The 19,819-nt window shown below is 40.4% G+C and overlaps 2 protein-coding genes across 2 annotated transcripts in view; one reads left to right on the top strand and one right to left on the bottom strand.

Annotated features, from left to right (window-relative positions):
* Nucleotides 1-2,180: 2,180 nt before the first annotated feature.
* Nucleotides 2,181-6,667, top strand: gpr35b (G-protein coupled receptor 35 b). Its single transcript, XM_058417979.1, has 2 exons — nt 2,181-2,411; nt 4,508-6,667. Exons 1-2 carry the CDS (start codon nt 2,409-2,411, stop codon nt 5,393-5,395), a joined length of 891 nt encoding a protein of 296 aa, XP_058273962.1. The 5' UTR covers nt 2,181-2,408; the 3' UTR covers nt 5,396-6,667.
* A 3,604-nt stretch (nt 6,668-10,271) lies between these two features.
* Nucleotides 10,272-19,819, bottom strand: part of sema6ba (sema domain, transmembrane domain (TM), and cytoplasmic domain, (semaphorin) 6Ba) — a 140,249-nt gene continuing 130,701 nt past the window's right edge. The window contains exon 18 of the mRNA XM_058372802.1: nt 10,272-15,781. Coding sequence (XP_058228785.1) covers nt 14,892-15,781 — 890 coding nt within the window. The 3' untranslated portion in view covers nt 10,272-14,891. The remainder of the gene's footprint in view (nt 15,782-19,819) is intronic.

Here is a 19,819-nt window from a genome sequence, read left to right as displayed (position 1 = left end):
TGGTGGCCCATATCTGGTTTGCCAGAGGTGGACCAAACATGGGCCAGCACTGGGCCACACCACATAATCCAAACCATAACCGGGCTACATCTGGCATGCCATCATATAAACAGTGCCATCACTCCCAGACCTGGTCTGCATCCGGTTGCCATGCCAGAACTCAGCCAGCAGTACCAGCTTAATGCCAGATCCGGCCCAGACCCGTCTGCTATGTGGGTTATTGTAGCTGCTAGCTCTATTGAGTGTTTTGGCTGTAGTTAGCTCTTCTCAATGATTAAGTAGTTGCTGCTCATCTTATAGCTACACTATATTGCCAAAAGTATTCGCTCACCCATCCAAATAATCAGAATCAGGTGTTCCAATCACTTCCATGGACACAGGTGTATAAAATCAAGCACCTAGGCATGCAGACTGTTTTTACAAACATTTGTGAAAGAATGGGTCGCTCTCAGGAGCTCAGTGAATTCCAGCGTGGAACTGTGATAGGATGCCGCCTGTGCAACAAATCCAGTCGTGAAATTTCCTCGCTCCTAAATATTCCACAGTCAACTGTCAGCTGTATTATAAGAATGCGGAAGTGTTTGGGAACGACAGCAACTCAGCCACGAAGTGGTAGGCCACGTAAACTGACGGAGCGGGGTCAGCGGATGCTGAGGCGCATAGTGTGAAGAGGTCGCCAACTTTCTGCAGAGTCAATCGCTACAGACCTCCAAACTTCATGTGGCCTTCAGATTAGCTCAAGAACAGTGTGCAGAGAGCTTCATGGAATGGGTTTCCATGGCTGAGCAGCTGCATCCAAGCCATACATCACCAAGTGCAATGCAAAGCGTCGGATGCAGTGGTGTAAAGCACGCCGCCACTGGACTCTAGAGCAGTGGAGATGCGTTCTCTGGAGTGACGAATCGCGCTTCTCCATCTGGCAATCTGATGGACGAGTCTGGGTTTGGCGGTTGCCAGGAGAACGGTACTTGTCTGACTGCATTGTGCCAAGTGTAAAGTTTGGTGGAGGGGGGATTATGGTGTGGGGTTGTTTTTCAGGAGCTGGGCTTGGCCCCTTAGTTCCAGTGAAAGGAACTCTGAATGCTTCAGCATACCAAGACATTTTGGACAATTCCATGCTCCCAACTTTGTGGGAACAGTTTGGAGCTGGCCCCTTCCTCTTCCAACATGACTGTGCACCAGTGCACAAAGCAAGGTCCATAAAGACATGGATGACAGAGTCTGGTGTGGATGAACTTGACTGGCCTGCACAGAGTCCTGACCTCAACCCGATAGAACACCTTTGGGATGAATTAGAGCGGAGACTGAGAGCCAGGCCTTCTCGTCCAACATCAGTGTGTGACCTCACAAATGTGCTTCTGGAAGAATGGTCAAAAATTCCCATAAACACACTCCTAAACCTTGTGGACAGCCTTCCCAGAAGAGTTGATGCTGTTATAGCTGCAAAGGGTGGACCGACGTCATATTGAACCCTATGGATTAGGAATGGGATGTCACTTAAGTTCATATGCGAGTCAAGGCAGGTGAGCGAATACTGGCAATATAGTGTAGCTTGTCTTACTGTTTTGGGTATAGTTAGTTTATCTAAATATTTTGATTATAGCTAGTTTATCTTACTTGTTTCTTTATAACTAGTTCTTCTTCCTTTTTTAATTATAGCTAGTTCATCTTACTGTTTAGGTTGTTGTTCACCTGTTGATTATAGCTAGTACATCTTACTATTTTGCTTGTTTCTTCTCAGCTACCTCATCACACATATCTCTTCAGTTCATAAGTTAAATCGTTGCAGATAAGCATTAAGAGGAAAGCAGTACAATAGTATCAGATGTATCAGTGGTATGACTCACGTTTGACCTTCTTCTCAAAACTTTTCAAAAGCCTTTCTACACACTGAAGACATTAGTGTAGCATTAGAAAATTCTGACACCATACTTAATCTTAAACTTAATCTTAATCTTAATCTTAATCTATGCCCTACATTACAAGTCAATTGAGTAGAAAACAAATGCATAAGGGAAAAGGGATCAGAATAATTATACTGTGTTATAAAACCAAATCCTAATACATAAAAGGCAAACAATATTTGCCTAGGTATGAAAATTTCTCTTTAGTCTTACAGCCCTGTAGAACATAGGAAGATTTCTCAGTGATAAAGAGGAAGTTTAGTAGAAGGCTTGCACATTGCACCTAATGCGTGACATGTGCTTGAACGCCAACCACAAAACCTTAACCACACTGGCTTAAACGTCGAGGCACAAAAAACGTTATTTGCTGTACATTGAAAGCTATTTATTTATTTGTTTGTTTCTTTTATATCTAATTACAAGATGTTTCTGGCTTGAATCTGTGGACCGCTTCAAAACTTTATTGTGGTTGTGAGCTGTGAGACAAAGAGACATCCTTGCATAATGGTAAGGCAACTTGTTTTTTTAAAAAAAAAAGTAAAATAAAAATGCTATAGAAAGAAGAGAAAGATGATCACAAAAATGCTTGAATTACAGGGTTTTGCTCTTCTTTTTTATTCTTTTTTAATTGTTCATTCATTTGTTTTTGGTTTTTTTTTATTCATTCATTCCAGGAAGTCATGCTTAGTGCATAAAACTGTGAAACAACTCTGAAGTTTTTACAGATGTCTACTAGCGTGACACTCACTCCGTCACACACTTGTCTATTTTACACTTATCATAATTCAAATATGATCATAAGTGCAAGACAGGTCTGCTGTGTCTGTTGAGTTTAGCCTGATCTTCTCCCTGACATACTGCTGTCTAATAAGCCTGAACAATTTGTTTAATAATGTGTGACAAGAATGTGCAATGCTTCTGCCGTACGCCATCAAATCATTAGTGAGCGTATTAACCGTGGCAGTCTGAGGTGAGGGAACATGTTTATAATGAGTGTTTATTTCTAATTCATCCACCTGGAATGAGTGCAGCAGTTTTAAATCTAAAGTGTTTGAGCAGGCAATGAAACATATAAAGGACAATATGCACTGTGTAACGCTGCACGTTATATCACTGCGTCGGCCCGCATTTGCCATCGCAACAGAAGTAAATGATGTTTTATTACTTCCATCCCTATGCTATTGTACGGTTTAGGGTTTGCTTGCAACGTGTCCTTTTTGACTGCTGAAGTGCATCAGCATTAACTGTGGAAACAAGCTAAAGCAGATGACTAAGCTGTGGAAACAAGCTAAAGCAGATGAAGCGCTAAACTGCAATTTAAATGGAGGTTATACAAGAGAAGGGCAAGAATTATTAGATTTGCATAGACCCCAAATTAGCCGTGGCTTAATTACTGAAGAGTAAACTATTATATGCTGTGCTGCTAATGGAAAATGATCAAGGTTACACCACATCCTGAATAGTTTATCCGTCTCATACCAAAGTGATTTGCCAAAAATAACAAGGAATACATTTTTACCTTATTATTAATGAATGATTTTTGAGACTAAAAGACGAAACATGAACTGAATTTACACAAATGAACCGGTTGGAAGGTTTACATATGCTTTGCACCTTTTGAAATAGTTGTGCATGAGTCCCTCTGTGTGAAAGATGGATCTCAAAATCATATAGTTTGTTGGAAAGGGATCAAATATGCAGAAGATGCTGGAAAAGCAATGAATTTGCAGGACATGAAGGATTTTTCTGAAGAACTGTGGGCATTTTAACTGCTCAGGACAAACACGGGACTCGTGAAGTATTGTCCCAAAACATAAAAAACAGTTGATCATCGAGGTAACAACGCACAGTGTTAAGAATCGAGGGGATGAAAACTTCTGAACTGGTTCATTTGTGTTAGAATGATCTTGTCTTGTGGATTATATGTAAACATTTGATCAAATAGCTTATTTCAGCCGTACTAAATGAAAAATTTTCTTTTAAATGAATAACATTTTGTAGATTCAGCAAGGGGGATGTAAACTTATGACCTGAACTGTAGCTATTATCTATCCCTCACCACTCTTTTTCTCTCCTCTCTCAAGCAGCTTGATGGAGGATAGTAAACATTCAGTTAATGTATATTAGTGTTCTCCTCCAAGCATGTTCAGCTCCTTTATGACATTATATGAGCAGCCGTTTAAAAAGTTATGGTGGCTCTCAGGTTGGAAAATGTTCTGTCCTGTGGTACGTGACACATCTCATGGCCCTGTGTAGCATAGTATAGTCTCCATGGGTGTGTTTTCCTTTTACAACCGCCACATTATAAACCTGAAGCTAAAATCTATAGCGTGAAAATGTCAAAAAAGATTTTTAAAAAAGTTGTTTTTTCTAACTGATGTGAAATCATGAGAAAAGCCGCTATTTAAAGCCATTGTGGGCATTTCTTTGAAAGCCATCACAAAGTATTTTATCATAATTAAGAATGGGGGAAAAAGCCTGACCAGTGAAGTATAATGAATATTTCCTTGGTGTTTCAATACACTCCTTTAAAATGGGTTGCCTCAGTTACTTGGTCCCATGATGATGCTTATTTCGATGACTGATTTCATTTGTCTCCTCAGGTGATGGAGTCTAACTACAGTGAGATACATAAGAATGACCCCAGCCTTATCATTTTTAACCGAGTAGCCTACACACCCGTGTTCATTTTAGGCCTTGTCCTGAATTTCTCAGCCTTGTGGTGCTTCAAGCGCACCCCCCAGTGGACGGACACTCACATCTACATGCTCAACCTCCTGCTCACAGACTTCTTACTGACCCTTTTCCTGCCTTTCCGCATAATCGAGACCTTCCGCCCCATGAAACTGACGGGCTTGTGTACATTCCTGATATGTGTACATTACACCAACATGTACGCTAGCATCTTCACCATCACAGCCATCAGCATCCATCGTTACTCAGCCGTCAGGTTCCCCATTTGGAACAAATCCTCAGGCGCCTCAGAGGCCAGGAGAAAGAAGATAGCGAGTGGGACGTGTCTTTTCATCTGGCTCTTTGTCATAATACTCTGCATAATTTTCAGTCCAAATATGCATTCAGATAAGCTAAGAACATGCTATGTACGCAAAGACGCTGAGAAGATGAGCTATCAGTTCCTATTGGTTTTGGAAATTCTTGGGTATCTTCTACCAATAGTCACCATCACGACCTGTTCCACACAAACAATCAGGACTTTGCTAAAGTCGTTAAAGGACATCCGTGAGCACACAGAGGAGGAAATTATCGACAAAAGGAAAAACGTCATCGCCATAATCACAGCCAACATGATAGTTTTCATTGTGTGCTTCACCCCGATCCATGCTGGTTATTTGGTGAGATACTTTTCAGAACTAAATAATACAGTACGTTACTTTTATGAAGTCTCTGAGTGGTTAGCGACAACAAATTGCTGCCTTGATTCTGTGGGATATTACTTTTTGTTGAAAAAAGTTTTCAGAGACAAGCGGTAACATTTGAATCCTACTGTTGGGAGAAAAAGGTCCATTTTATACTGCTTTTGAACGTGAGACAAAAGTGTAACCTTGGTGGGGAGAATGGATGCTGTATGTGCTGACTGACTGACTTTTTAATATTTTGAGGTATGTTTAAGCTATTTTACTAGTAACGCCAAAGAATAGGAAACATACTCTAGTAATCTAAATCTAAAAGCATGTGACAATGAAAAGATGAACCAAATTTTTTGTACCCACAAAAGAGATGTGGGTATGGTTTCAGAATTTTTTTTTTTTTTTTTTTTTTTTAATCAGATAACAAGAACGGAAATAGGAAATATGCAGGTGCTAATCTTTTCATCTCATATTTACTGGCAAGTTGTGTCAGGTGACCAATAGTAATGTACAGAAAGATACAAATCTAAAGATGCTTAGATGTTTCCCCCCTTCTTTTAAAAAAATTAAGATTAAGAGATTCTCAAGGGAAAATCACACAGAGTAAATTTTGTACATGCCTGTAAATTATTTGTTGTGAATATGTGAGTTATATGTGTTAAGCCCGAAAACATTGTTATGTGCATGAGTCAAGACGTCATGTGAACAGTCAGTCGTGAAAATTTGAGAAAATCACATCTGTGAAAATAACAACCACGTGTACAGCATTTGAAACTTGTCAAATTTTGTCAAACTTGTATTATAATACTGTGCATTAAAACATTTTTTATGGTGGTGAATAAAAAGGGGATGGAAATGATTGCTTTTTCATTAGAATGCATTAGACCAACCGTTTAAACCTTCATGCACACATTCCATACTGACATGATTTACTTTACCACATACCATATTACCACATTAGTGAAAACACTGTCATGCGTCATAGATGCAGCAACTAAGCCTACGTGGTGGTTTTAAGCTAAAGGTTGCAGTGTCGACCCACATGCTAAGTTCAAACATTGGACACAATAATCAAGCCATATACACAATAATACAAGGTAAGACATGCAGTGAAATGCTTTCAGGACTGTCCTTGTTATAAAAAAAAAAAAATTGAGTCAATGAAAATGAATATAAATGTAAAGTAAAATAAAATGGAATTAGCTGTACAGAACAGGAAAAAATATATATAATTAAAAACATATATTTTTTTTAAAAAAATACAGTGACTGATAATATGAATATGAATATGAATATGGTGATATTGATTTTATGTACCAATGGGCTTCATTAGAAGGAGTGTCCACATACTTATAATGTATATACTGTTAATGAACATGATTTTACTTTTCTATTCAGTTCACTTGAAATTAAATCACTTGTTATTGAACTCTTCTGAAGACATAACCTATATTGTATATAATATTCTATGCTATATTATATTAAAATAAATAATAAAATAAATTTAAAAAAAAATGTCTGTAAAATAAATTAATAATATTTAATAACATTCTGCCCTCTTGTGGTCATTCGGTTGGTTACAATTCTGCAGGTGTTTGTGATGGCTGCACTGCTTCTTGGTTCATGCTCTTAAAAAAATGTACTTCCATTGCACAGTTAAATTATTACTCTGAGAAACAATTGCACTCGTTTTACTGTCTCCTTATGGACTTAATGTTGTTGTGGTCATCAAAAATGGCATACTTGCACAAAAGAGCATTTTTTAAACACTACAAACCTAATACATAATTAACTACAGCACTTGCACTTAATGCACACTCAACAAACACAGCAAATCCATTCCAAATTGTTTATTTATGCTGGAATGTACTAGGACCACCTGCACAAATAGTTTATTCATTTATGCAGTTATTCAATCAGCCAATCGTGTGCAGTAGATAAACTCCTGCAGAAACAGGTCAGGAGCTTCAGCTACTGTTCACAGCTCATCGGAATAAGGAAAACTGTCTTCTCTGTAACTTTGAATATGGAGGTGGGCGGACTGGTGCAAGCTGACAGAAGGTGATCTGGATCCCTTTGGCTCTCCGAACCTGTCCAATCCATCCTGATGCCCTTCCACTGGTTGGAGTTCTCATCACATGAAGGTCGCTCACTGCTGCTGAGGATGGTCATACATGGACATGCTCAAGATACATGAGGTTACTGTGGATGGTATCAGTTAGAAACCGTGAAGATTCCTTTGGACTGCAATTGATATGATCGGTTTAACTATGATGGCTTAGGACTACAACAGCTATGATAGCTTTTGCACTCAAGTCTCCATCAGTCAACAGTTGATCACTACAACATAATAGTGTTCATGTTAAAACTGGAATGAGCTGCCTATAAAGGAATGCACATTTATAGAAGGGATAATTATATCACACAGATGAGGATGTGTTTCTCCCTAATCTCAGGGAATTTTTCCTTTCTTAATTTTTCCTTGCCATAACATTATGAGCACTGAGAGGTGAGGTGAACAACACTGATTATCTCCTCATCATGGCACCTGTTAGTGGGTGGGATATATTAGCCAGCAAGTGAACATTTTGTCCTCAAAGTTGATGTGTTAGAAGCAGGAAAAATGGGCAAGCGTAAGGATTTGAGCGAGACAAGGGCCAAATTGTGATGGCTAGACGACTAGAACAGAGCATCTCTAAAACTGCAGCTCTTGTGGCGTGTTCCCGGTCTGCAGTGGTCAGTATCTATCAAAAGTGGTCCAAGGAAGGAACAGTGGTGAACCGGCGACAGGGTCATGGAAGGCCAAGGCTCATTGATGCATATGGCCCATGACGCTGATTGGCGTCTCTAAATTGCCCATAGTGTGTGTGCCCTGCGATGGGTTGGCACTTTGTCCAGGGTGTATCCTGCTATGATGCCTGAGATAGGCACAGGCTCCCCGTGACCCGAGGATAGATCGGATAAGTGGTACAGCCAATGAAAATCATATGCCTGTTAGATGGCCCCAGTGACGCCAACTTGAAATCTGATTGGTTAATGGAACAGTTTCATTATTTTAAGCTACGGGCATCTGCACTATTGATTCTGAAGGCCTTAAGGCAGATTTCTTTCACCCTGGCAACACATGATGTCAACCACTAGCTGAAATATGATTGGATAAATATTCTTATCATAAATATACACTACTGGAAGCAGTGCAACCAAGAGAAAAGCTATGAAATGTAGAGAATAGACTATTGGGAATAATTTAATACACATTCATGGAAAAATATATTAAATATATTAACATGCAAGTCAGTGATTCAGATCACTGCTGATTATGCCAGCAGAGAAGGCCTTGCTGGCCCTGACGGTCCACCACTGGATTATAGTAAATATAAGCACTCTTGACCACCACTTGACCAATAATATAGCTAAAGATTGAATTATATATTTTAATTATCTTTCTTTCTACATGTAAATTCTTACTTCTGATGGGCTGCCTCACAGCCCCTTAATTTAGCCCTGAGCTCAGGTTTCCAGGCTAACACATCCAGTTTATTCTGACCAAATACCAGCTGCCAATACACACATTGAGCTTGTCAAGCTGGTGCACCTTTTTGTCAGCTGGTAAATGTTGTTTGAAAGTAAACACCTGTTACTAATCTGTCGTCTGCTTGTTGTCGTTCATGTAGGTTGCCTTCAGGTTTCAGTTTTTCTCCCCCAGCCTAGAAGCATGATGGTAGGAGATTGCCGACACTAAATTGGCCATAGGTGTGAATGAGTGTGTGAATGTGTGTCCATTATGTCCTGTGATGGACTGGCATGTGTACTCCTACTCCACATGGCATGTGTATTTCTGCTCCACAAGTGTTTCCGGGATAGGATTTCCAGCAACCCTGACCACCCTGGTCAGGTAACTGAAAATAAATGAAGCAATGAGGCCTGGGAATTCCAGTTAATCCCAGTTGTGTTCAGTGGAACTGAGGTAAGGGCTATAATCTTAGCAAGCCATGTCTTCATGGACCTTGCTTTGTGCATGGGGCACTGTCATGTTGGAAGTAGTAGTTCCAGTTCCCCCTAGTTCCAGTGAAGGAACATTGTACAGCATTCTACAGTGTACAAAGGTATTCTAGGCAATTATAAAGGCGTTGTTTATATTTGTTAATCATACATTTGAATCAGTCGAAGCCGTGATATTAGGGTTTCAAGCTTCCTCATGAAACATGTATTGTACAGACTGATTGATTGTGTCTGTTAGACAAAAGGCTAAAAATCCAACCGGACCTATATCAGCTTTCATTTCACTCAGAATAGATTTGGATTCCTTTAGCGAAACTATTTCTCACTATGAAAATGTCTGAAAATGTGCTAATAATGACCAAATGTCCTCTTCCTAATGCACTCAATAATGAGGTCTAGTTTGTGAAAGATGATGCTTTAACAGAACATTTGGACAATGGGAAAAAACGAAAATAATATCTCATAAAAACGTGACTGATTTTTTTCTTTCTCTGGTTAATGAGAGATGAAAGAATGAGCTAATGATAGAGTTCTGCTTTGTCTAGTGAAAAAGAGTGCGTGTTGAAGGGGATAATAGAAACTTATCACCGTGACTCAAAGTTCTGATTCTGATGTCCTTTTCCTCTTTAAAAAGGCTTTAAGCTGCTAAAACAAAACAGCAAGTTTAAATGCAGACCACATATCGGACAAGTCAGCCGTTGTTTGCGTTAATTACGTGTTGCATGAGTAACGCAGATCTAATTAACTCAGATGTGACGCTCTTTCAAAACGGCATCGCTTTCTTTCTATCCTTTAACAATCACAGCCATGCTGCTATGGCGACGGAGATCTCCATAGCAACAGAGATGCATACTCTTGTCCTGTAGTGGCCTCCGTTCACCACTCAGTGTCATCCCGATGCGCACAGATTCGGTGATTTCAGGCGCTATTATGCTAAAGTGTTAAAAAAGAAAAAAAAGGGACTCGTTTTCAGAAAGACAGACATGGGAGACGCGAAAATGAACAATCCGTTGTGTTTATTAGAATGATAAAATATCCATGTCGATTTACAGGTCAAAATAAGTCTGTGCACGCCAACGTTTTGAGTAGTGTGTGTATCGTACGTGTGTGTGTGTGTGTGTATTCGTATGTGTGTATAATCGAGAGAAGTGTATACACAGGAGATTTGTTTTTAATACAAAAGAAAAAATTTGCCTTGTACACTTGCATACATGTATTTTCTGTACACGTGGATGAGAAAACAAGATCAAGTGTTGCTTCAAATGTCACTATTTCATCTATGTACAATTCTTCGAGTCACCGTTCGGACCATATTTTGTCCATTCAGTCTGAAATGTCACTCAATTCTTCAGGGAAAAAAACGAACGAAATTGTTTTCTTCTCTCAGGAAAATGTAGTTCAAGGTTCCTCAGTTCCTTCAGACAATGCTCAGAAAGAAAAAAATCCTTCTGTCACACGAGTGAGTCAACTAGCCGTCATTTCGGATCCCAAAAATAAAACGCTCTTGTGCTTATATATACAGTAGTGTTATTGATTCATGATCAGGGTTCATTGCTGTGCCTTCCCGGACTGAAGTACAGTGCCTCGAGTCGAGGTAACGATATGGCAGTTGTGGTAAAGGCCCGGCTGAACAGATTTACCATACAACAGCACGTCCACCTTCAATGTAGCAGGCATGCTACACAAAAGGAAGTAAAACACACCGGTTACATGAGAACAGAAACAGACTGCCAACTTGCTTAGAGTCTGAACAAAGGAAAAAAATCGAAACTAAACACTACATTAATGACACCGTCGATGCCTTTTCGATACAAACAGCATCCTGTCGAAATACAAAGTTACATTTTGGCACTTCAAGTATGTGTAGGTCGTGTTGCAGAACTGATCCAGAGATTACGTTTAGACCTTAGGACAGAACAGGCGAGAAAATGGTCCTTGATAAACAGTTTTGCGTTTGCATTGCAATGGCACAGGGATATCTGCTTGGGTGTGAGAAATTATACAACCCAGTCATGGTTTTTGGTGTGTCTCAGTATTCATTTTCCATTTAGAAATAGGGCTAAATACTTTCATTAATGTCTTGCATGTAACTGCTAGAATATTTGACATATTAAAGAAGCACTTTGTCATTTTAAGAAGGGGGGGGGTCAGAAAAAATGTAAACAGAAGCAAAAACTTACATCAATACTTGCATGGCAGTATTGCGAATCACAGTTTTTCTATGGTGTTTTTGATATATGATTATATTAGTTCTAGAAACACATTTAAAATTGACGTACTGCACCTTTAAGAAGCTCTATTTGACCCCAGAAATTTAGAAATAATTATAATTATTAATTCCCCCTCCCAAGATATTTTAGGTTCTTTAAAAAAAAAAAAAAAAAAAAAAAATCATGCTTAAAGTTTGCCTTGTGGCCCAGGTTTCCAGAAAAAAAAGCACCGCTGTTATTCCAGTGTAGGGGTGGAGCTTATTTCTGGGTCAGAAAATAATCAACAGAATCCTGAAACCTAGCCAGATCAATTTTATGGCAGTTTTTTTTTTTTTTTTTTGACTGTCTTTGATATCAACACGATCATTTCAGGTCTAGAAACACTTTTGAAAATGACATACTGCAGCTTTAAAAGGATCACTTTGAGATTTCAGCAGTTTATACGTATACATATCGGACTTGGATTTTTTTTCTTCTATAAAAAAAAAAAAGAGAGTCCGTCGTATAAATCGGATTGTATGTTTAAACGTAAAATCTTTTCCCCATGCGATTTCATTACCTGTACCTGGTCGCCAAAATGCCGACGGAATAGTTATTTCAGATGAACTTATCGTGGAATACTGAACAGCCGTATATATTCTCACATCTGTATTGTAGGCGCTACGGGTGACTATTTCATGAAAGAACGTGAAGCGACTGTGCAAATGCGGCATAATGAATGGAACGTCAGGTTCGTGCACTACTGACCTTTGACTGCAGGGTCATGGACGTGCCTCTAGTTTCTATTTCCTGTATTTTAAAGGTTTATAATTGTGGCTTGGGGCAATGACAAACACATGAAACTTGTTCCAGTTGAATTTATAATGTGCTCCCTTAATCTGCCTTGGTCATGCTGCAAGTGTGTGTGTGTGTGTGGACAAGCCAGAAATCCTTCATGAATTTGATTTGTGTGAGTGTGTGTGTGAGCATACATTGTATTTTCAGAGAATGTACTTTCACAGGTGGAGCACATGATGGTTTGTATGTGTGTGTGTGTGTGTGTGTGTGTGGTCGCCCCTCTCTTTAACCTTAACCATATGGCTCCAATAACACACATCTTTAAAGAATTAACCTTCAGAGTGTGGAACTAACTATGAATTCACCAGAGTGAATCTTCTCCCAAGAAGCAGGACACTGAAAATGCAGGTGTTCTGTGTGTTAGACCATATATCAGTGTGTGTGTGTGTCTATTCCTTGAACTTTTCCAGAGAATACATGTGGATTACATATGCATTATGCAGATCATGCAGATCACCCATATGTTCTAAATTCTCTCCTTCTTCTGTGTGAATGTAGTCCAGGAAATATATAAATAAATATAACTATTTCCATCACAGTCTACTGCATATGTTTGACGCATATGTGCAATTACCACAGTGAATAATCCGGAAATAATTTCCTGGAAATCCCACTATCAAAAACCGTTTACTCCAAACTGACTTCTAATAATAAGAGCGTAATGGCAGTTGTTGAACTCTGTTATAGCGGCTTAAAACAATGCACCTACGTATATTATGCAAATTCAAAACAACAGCTCCAGCTTGAACCGGAAAGGTGTTACGTGAGAGAATATCACGCATGCGTAGCTGTACTTGTACACTTCGCTCTAACCGTCTTGAACTAATTTTGGTTTTGTGGTATTTGTGCACCATCAGGCTGAAACTGAGGCACTTCTGTGTGTAATATGAGCTACATCGATTATAGTGGTAACACAAAAATTCCCATTTCTTGACTGCTTTAACAACTACCCTCAGACTTTCCTTGTGTTATTTAGTATAAGGATTTCTCGTTTATTTTCTGTTATTTCTTATCTGTGGTACTTGCACATATACATCATGTATACATTAGTTTGAAATGTGGATGGGTTTTGGATTATCCATTTATATATTTCTAACACACAATGCCTCACTGTCTTACGCAGAAGAAGTCTCTGAATCGGAACAGTCGGACGTTTTGTTTAAACAGGTGTCTTCTTATGATGAACGGAAACCCTGTTAATGCGACAAACACAGAACAAAGCAACCAACAAAATGAGTTATAATACAGTACAGGCTGAAAAGTCTCTGGAACACTCAATATTTAATGATGTCTCGTGCCGGTTAATCCAAACAGTGGTCCTCATTTGGCATCATTTTTCTCATCTCCGTTGCGTATTTGTCCCTCTCATCCCTCGAGGAGGTGAAGAGAGTTTTGTTTTGCGTCTCTCAGCTACTCGGCTAAACTCTGCACAGCGAATACGTCTTTATAGCGTCTGGATGAAATTCAGGTGAAGGTCACAACACTGCTTTTTCTTTTTGTGTCTGTCCTCAGTTCAGAGCAGGTAATTCACTGTACAACTGTACACACACACACACACACAAAAAAACAAACAAACGTAAAACATTTGCGAGTTCAAACACCTCGTTCACTTCGATCTTTCTTCTGCTCGAGAAGAATTGCTTCCATTTTTTTTTTTACCACCCTCTATATGTGTGTCAACTGGCTCTGTGTCTCTTGCTCTCTCTCTCTGTCCCTCCGTAGCATAGCCTCACAGAGTTAGCGGACAAACCGTGCTCATCCTCCCTCCCGTATTTTTCCGCTCGTGTGTAGTCAAGGAGATGCACCGCTCCGGTTTTATTCTATATGTCCTGCCAGCGTGAATAGTGCTGACATGTGGCACTGCGTCGTAGGTCAGAAGTGGCGATGCTACTTAAGTGAGTTCAACACTGTAAAACAAAACGCAATTTATAAAAAAAGAAAGAAAATGGGATAGGCTGAGGTATACGCCACGGCTAGACTGCAGTGGGAATCGATGCCTCCGCGCTGTCTCTGCCGACCCTTGCTGAAAATGTTTTATTACAACCAGCAGCTCAGAAATCCCCAATGAACGAGAACACGCCAGCACATTCTCTAAATGATGAGCAAGAGAGAGAGAGAGAGAGACAGAGAGAGCTTGGGAATAGATATGGACGTCATTAGCGCTGCTGCAGTCACAAATGCTGCAGTTTGTTGCTGTACTCTTGCTTCTGATGAAGGACCTGCGGTGTGTCTTAAGACACAGTAAGACTGCGAGGGTGGACTGAGGAAGTGTGTGTGCCTGTGTGTGTGTCTGTGTGTTAGTTTGTACTCTTCTGCAGGACCTTCAGCTATGAGGCAGAGTGGAGGCCATTTCCATTTCCAGTGATTGATCATAGCATGACAGAGGAATCCAGACAAGATCGAAAAGGAGCTCGGAAACAGAGGGGCGAGAGAGACAGCAAGAAAGATGGAGAAAAACAGAATGATGTTGGCCAGATCCTGCTGGCACTGCAGTAGCTCTGAAGCTTTTATGCTCTGCACATTTTCTCCTTCACCGCTTCCTTCTTTTTCACAGATCTTTTCCGTTTTCTTCACTGGCCTGAAGGAGCACGCTCGTTGCCTCCTTTGCCCAGCAGGTGGCTGAAATCCGCCAGGTCCATGAGGCCACGAGAGCCGTGCAGGACAGTGCGTGCGAGGCTAGCCGGATGCCCTGTGCCTGCAGCGTAGCGGTGTCCTGGGGTTGGGACGGCATGGAAGACGTAGTTTTCGTGGGTCCAGCGCAGAGCCTCTCCGGTGTACTCCATCTGCGTGCTGGGCGCCGACACCACGCGCCTCCTGTCAGGCGAGTCTTGAGGCGTCATTGGGTAGTTGTAGTCACCCGCTGATTTGCGCAGCAGTGTGCCCGGGCGTGCTCCATGCTCACGGTACTTGGAGAGAGAAACATAGCGCTGGCGCTCGATGACATCGTCATGCCGCCTGTCGCTGAGGAGCTTAGAGCTGAGGAAGATGGCCGAGGGTGGTGGCGGAGGACACTGGGTAGCTACCGAGTTCAGGTAGGTCTGGCTCTGGTCCCAGCCGGAGCCTGAGTCAGAGAGGCGGAGCGAGGGCGCTGGGCGTTTCTGCTGCAGTGGAGTCTGCTCAGGTGTAGGCAACAATCCTGGGTCCAGATCCCCTGCCTTCGTCCAACCATTGGGCATCACAAACAGCGTTTCACCTTGAGGACGGGGCCGATCGGTCACGCTCAGCACCGAGCCACTTGTACTTGGCCCTAGCATACTGCGCTCCTTTTCGCTTTTCCGCTGGGTGCCCGAAGATGAAGATTCACTTCGAGAGCAATGACGGTGCTTCTGGCTCATAATCCAGCATACGGCCAAGCCTGACAGCGCCGCCCCAGTGGAGAACGCTGAAACAGCTGCCACCACCAGCAGGTTAAGAGTCACCAGGCTCTCGGGCTCATCTGTGAAACTCTCATGCAGCAGACCTGCAGAGGACGAGAGACACAGAAGAAACAACTGCATTAACCTTCATGCTTAATTAATGTCAGAATGACCGTTCTTAATCCCCCCTTTATTCATTTTTTCTTTTTCTTTTCCTTTTTTTTTTAGCAAGACCAGCATAACAATGACTACAGGCATTTTCTTGTGTGTTACTTGATAATTCTGTGAATAATTCAACTGATAAATAACATCATTATATATCAAAATTGGACTAGATTACTAGACTGGAATCGATTGAAAAAAAAGGTGGATAATCTGTTTAATAATCCGTTAAATAGAAGAATAATTGCAATGCAAATCATTTTGTGAGAGAACAAAGTTTAGGGTACGTTATAAATTTTTTTTTGAAATTTTAGAGGGAAGTAATTTTGAAGTAATCATTTCTGATGCAAATTCTTTGCTAATTTTTCTGTCATTTAAACTGTTTGCTCATTGTGTCAGGATTTTGTTCTTCTTCTCTTGTTACAGTAAATGCACCTCACATGTGCATACTTTTTTTAGTTACATTCAGATTGTATTTACATATTTAGATGATATTTACCAAGATACATTTGCATGAAATATAAAAATAAATATAAATTCTTCCTTTCTAGTTCAAAATCTTTGCATGTTTACAGGGACAAAGTTTAATAAAATGAATGTACACGATATAACAACTTTATTAGGAACACTCATGCTCCTATTAATTCATGCACTTGTCCAGTCAGCCAATCATGTGTCATCAGTGCAGTGCATAAAATCATGCAGTTACAAGTCAAGAGCTTCGGCAAATAATGTTCATGTTCATATCAAACACTGTTAATGTTCCTTATGATTCAGAATTGGGAAAAGACGTCTTGTCCATGGCACGGTCTTTAGGGTTAATGTGAGCATTTCAGAAAATACAATAGCTAGTGTTTGCACAGAATGGTGTAAAGAACAAAAAACTTCAAGTAAGTGGAAACATCTTGAGAGGTGAGAAGAATGACCAGACTGGTGTAAACAGCCAGGAAGGAAACAGTGACTCAAGTAAGCACTCTACAACTGCGCTGCGCTTCTCAAAACACACAACATGCCTAACCTTGAGGTTAAGACTACATTCGGTTCCCTGTCAGCTAAGAACAGGGACCTGAGCTACAGTAAGCAAGGGTATATTTACACTGTGTACCTTAATGATTGCACTATTAATTCAAGAGATCTTTCACTGGTAAGTAGGAAGATAATACAAAGGTCAAAAAGAACATGAAATTCAAACTCATCAATTTGTTCCAACAGTGTAAACATCCTTTCTCTAAAAACTCTGGTACGACTTGCATCAACACGTTATGTAACAATAACACTGTTCCCTGGAAACAACAATCTGAAAAAAATCCATTTGTCAGTATCTGTGAGCATTATTTTGATAAAGAGTTTAGCGAGAGGTAAGTGTGGGTTTTGCGGATTTTATGAAAATGCCAGCATTAGTGGAGCTTCAGCAAAATACTGACTTACTTAACCTTTAGAAGATTACCAATTAAAAAGCAATCAACCATGAGAACTATTGACTTAGCAATCACGCTGCTTTATTAAGACAGCCGGCAATGCAAACTCCATCCATCAAGCGACTTGAAATTTCTATTCAAGTGATCAGCCATATAGAGACAAGAACATGTCAGCGCACTCAAGGGGAGAATGCATTACTGCGTGGATTAGAGCCTTGGAAAATAAGTGTTGGATCTTAAATTGTTAAATGGTCTGCAGCTAAACACTCCGAAAATCTTTCCGTTCTCGTGGGGTGAAGAAAACTGCCCGAATCTTTCTCAGATCTATTTGAAAATGAATAGAAAAGATCGACACTCGAGCGTATGTTCACAATACTGCAGCGATACCCTGAAACATAATATGCTAGCTTTAAAATTATGTTTATAGATTCCAGATTCTTTTTCATTTCCCCTGTCCTTGCCCTCCCTTACTCTCTCTTTCTCTCTCTCTCTCTCTCTTTCTCTGGCATTTCCTCTAATCTCTCCTCTCTGCCGTCCTGTGGGATGTCCTTGATTTTCGCCACCATTTTCTCAATCCCCTATCTCTTATCTCTTCTCCTCCCCTTGCTCAGCCCTGCTTCTGCTATACCTCAAGCGTGTGTGTGTGTGTGTGTGTGGGCTCTCTGAGCTGACGGCCTTAGAAATGAGAAGCTATAGAGGCCGAGTTTCTATTCTGAATCCCATTATCACACATCCCGCCTGCCGATGGCTTTTGACTTCTGCCCTGCCGCAGTATGCACCTGCTATCGATTCAGGGAACACATAATACCAATAAACCTTCAAGAAATGGTATTTTGTGAGGAATATATGAAATATAGCCACTGTGCGAGAGAAAATTGTCACAGAGTTAGTGCAATGAAAGTACACACTGACACCCCCACACACACTGCAATCTAGAAAATGGATAGGACGGAGGAAAGATGCGTTTATGAACAATAGCAGGCATGTAAAACGGTGCGAAGAAATGTTCCCGCCGCTGAAGGAACTCTAAATTAACTCCAGTCGGGTACAAATAAACACTTTCATTCAACAGTAGAGAGATATCGTTGTATGATTCGGGGTCTATATTATCTCTTCACACGCCTGTCTCTTTGTTGCTGTCTCTCACCACTCTCAAGTATCTTCAACCATCATCACCTTCCTCTTCACCTCAGTCGGAGGCCTCACTTCACAATATAGCTCTTTAGGGAGCAGCTGAAGCACACTAAGAGTCAACAGAGTATTACGTAAAACTCCTTCAGTTCTTCCTATTGTCAATCTGTCCTTCTACACAATGCTCTGTAGCTCAGTTTTTCTTTAAAAATTCGCTTTTAACTCCACTCTCAGTAGTACGTCACTTGGTTATCGAAGGATGAAAGGACGCACGTTTTCAAGAACCTCAAAGAGTTGTGTTTTTTTTTTTTCCCTGTGACAAAGCGAACAATTGAGGAAAAGAAGTTTGAAAGCTGTAAAGACGCCTTCGCTTATGATAACACAGTCAGTAGTAGAAACTGAAACCTCTGTCTTGCTGCATCTGTTCTTAAAGACAACCCCTTTCTTTTTCAACATCAGACAGCATCGAGAATCACACTCGAGAGAATTACATCTCGGTCCTCGGCCCACGTTCGAGGTCACGGACACGGCGACTCTTTGAAGTGATGGTGCTCTTTGATGTGCAGAGGCCATAAGGAAAGCTCTATGGGCTGAGACTCCACTGTATCTTCTATATTATGACGCTTTAATGGCAGTGCAGACTCCGCACCGTCCTCGTAAATCAGCCTGTGCAGACAGAGAGGTGGCCATTTTTAGGCCACGCCATTTCTTTGCCGGTCGGAGCCTCCAGGACGGAAGCAAGGCTAATGTTCGTTTGCTTCAAGTCATGGACATGAAGCTTATGCCTCCAGCTTTGCTTACGTTTGGACCCGGGTGAAAAATGGGCTATTTTTTTTCCTAGCTAGAAGGTGTTTAAGATAAATCTTTCATTTTCATGTAAGATATTGTTTGCTACATGTCCTTTTCGCTGACAGTGTCAAGATTTATTATGAAGTACAAGATGCTTAACAGATATGCTCCTACCATTATGCAAACACAATCGCTTTGGGCCTTGACAACACTACTCAAAGTAATAACAAGTGCTGTACAAATTATATTTTCAACATTTAATATGAAAATGACTTGAGAAAATGTATTACATTTTTTTCAAAATGGTTCAATCCCAACTTCTTTCAACTTGGTTTATTAGACCTAATATTATTTTAGTGAAATATTGGTCCATTATTTCTCTTCCTGTGTGAGCGGTGTAGCCGTGGTACAGCTGTCTGATAAAATTAAGAGGCTTAAACGATGGCAAGGAAAGAAAATGAAATTTGTTAAATGCTACATTGAGCTGGCAATCCATATCTCGTGTTAAACGTTTAGTGTTTTTAAGATATACTTTATTGGTTTGCTTATTCCAATAGGTTTTTTAATCCCAGACCTGGTGTATGTTCACAATGCACAGCTCAATTCTTTCCTAATCGAACTTACTCTGTTTATTTACATTCG

Source organism: Hemibagrus wyckioides, linkage group LG20 (genome assembly GCF_019097595.1).
Source record: "Hemibagrus wyckioides isolate EC202008001 linkage group LG20, SWU_Hwy_1.0, whole genome shotgun sequence".
NCBI lineage: Eukaryota > Metazoa > Chordata > Actinopteri > Siluriformes > Bagridae > Hemibagrus > Hemibagrus wyckioides.
Note: the sequence above shows the minus strand (reverse complement) of the source record. Positions and strands in the feature narration are given on the sequence as shown.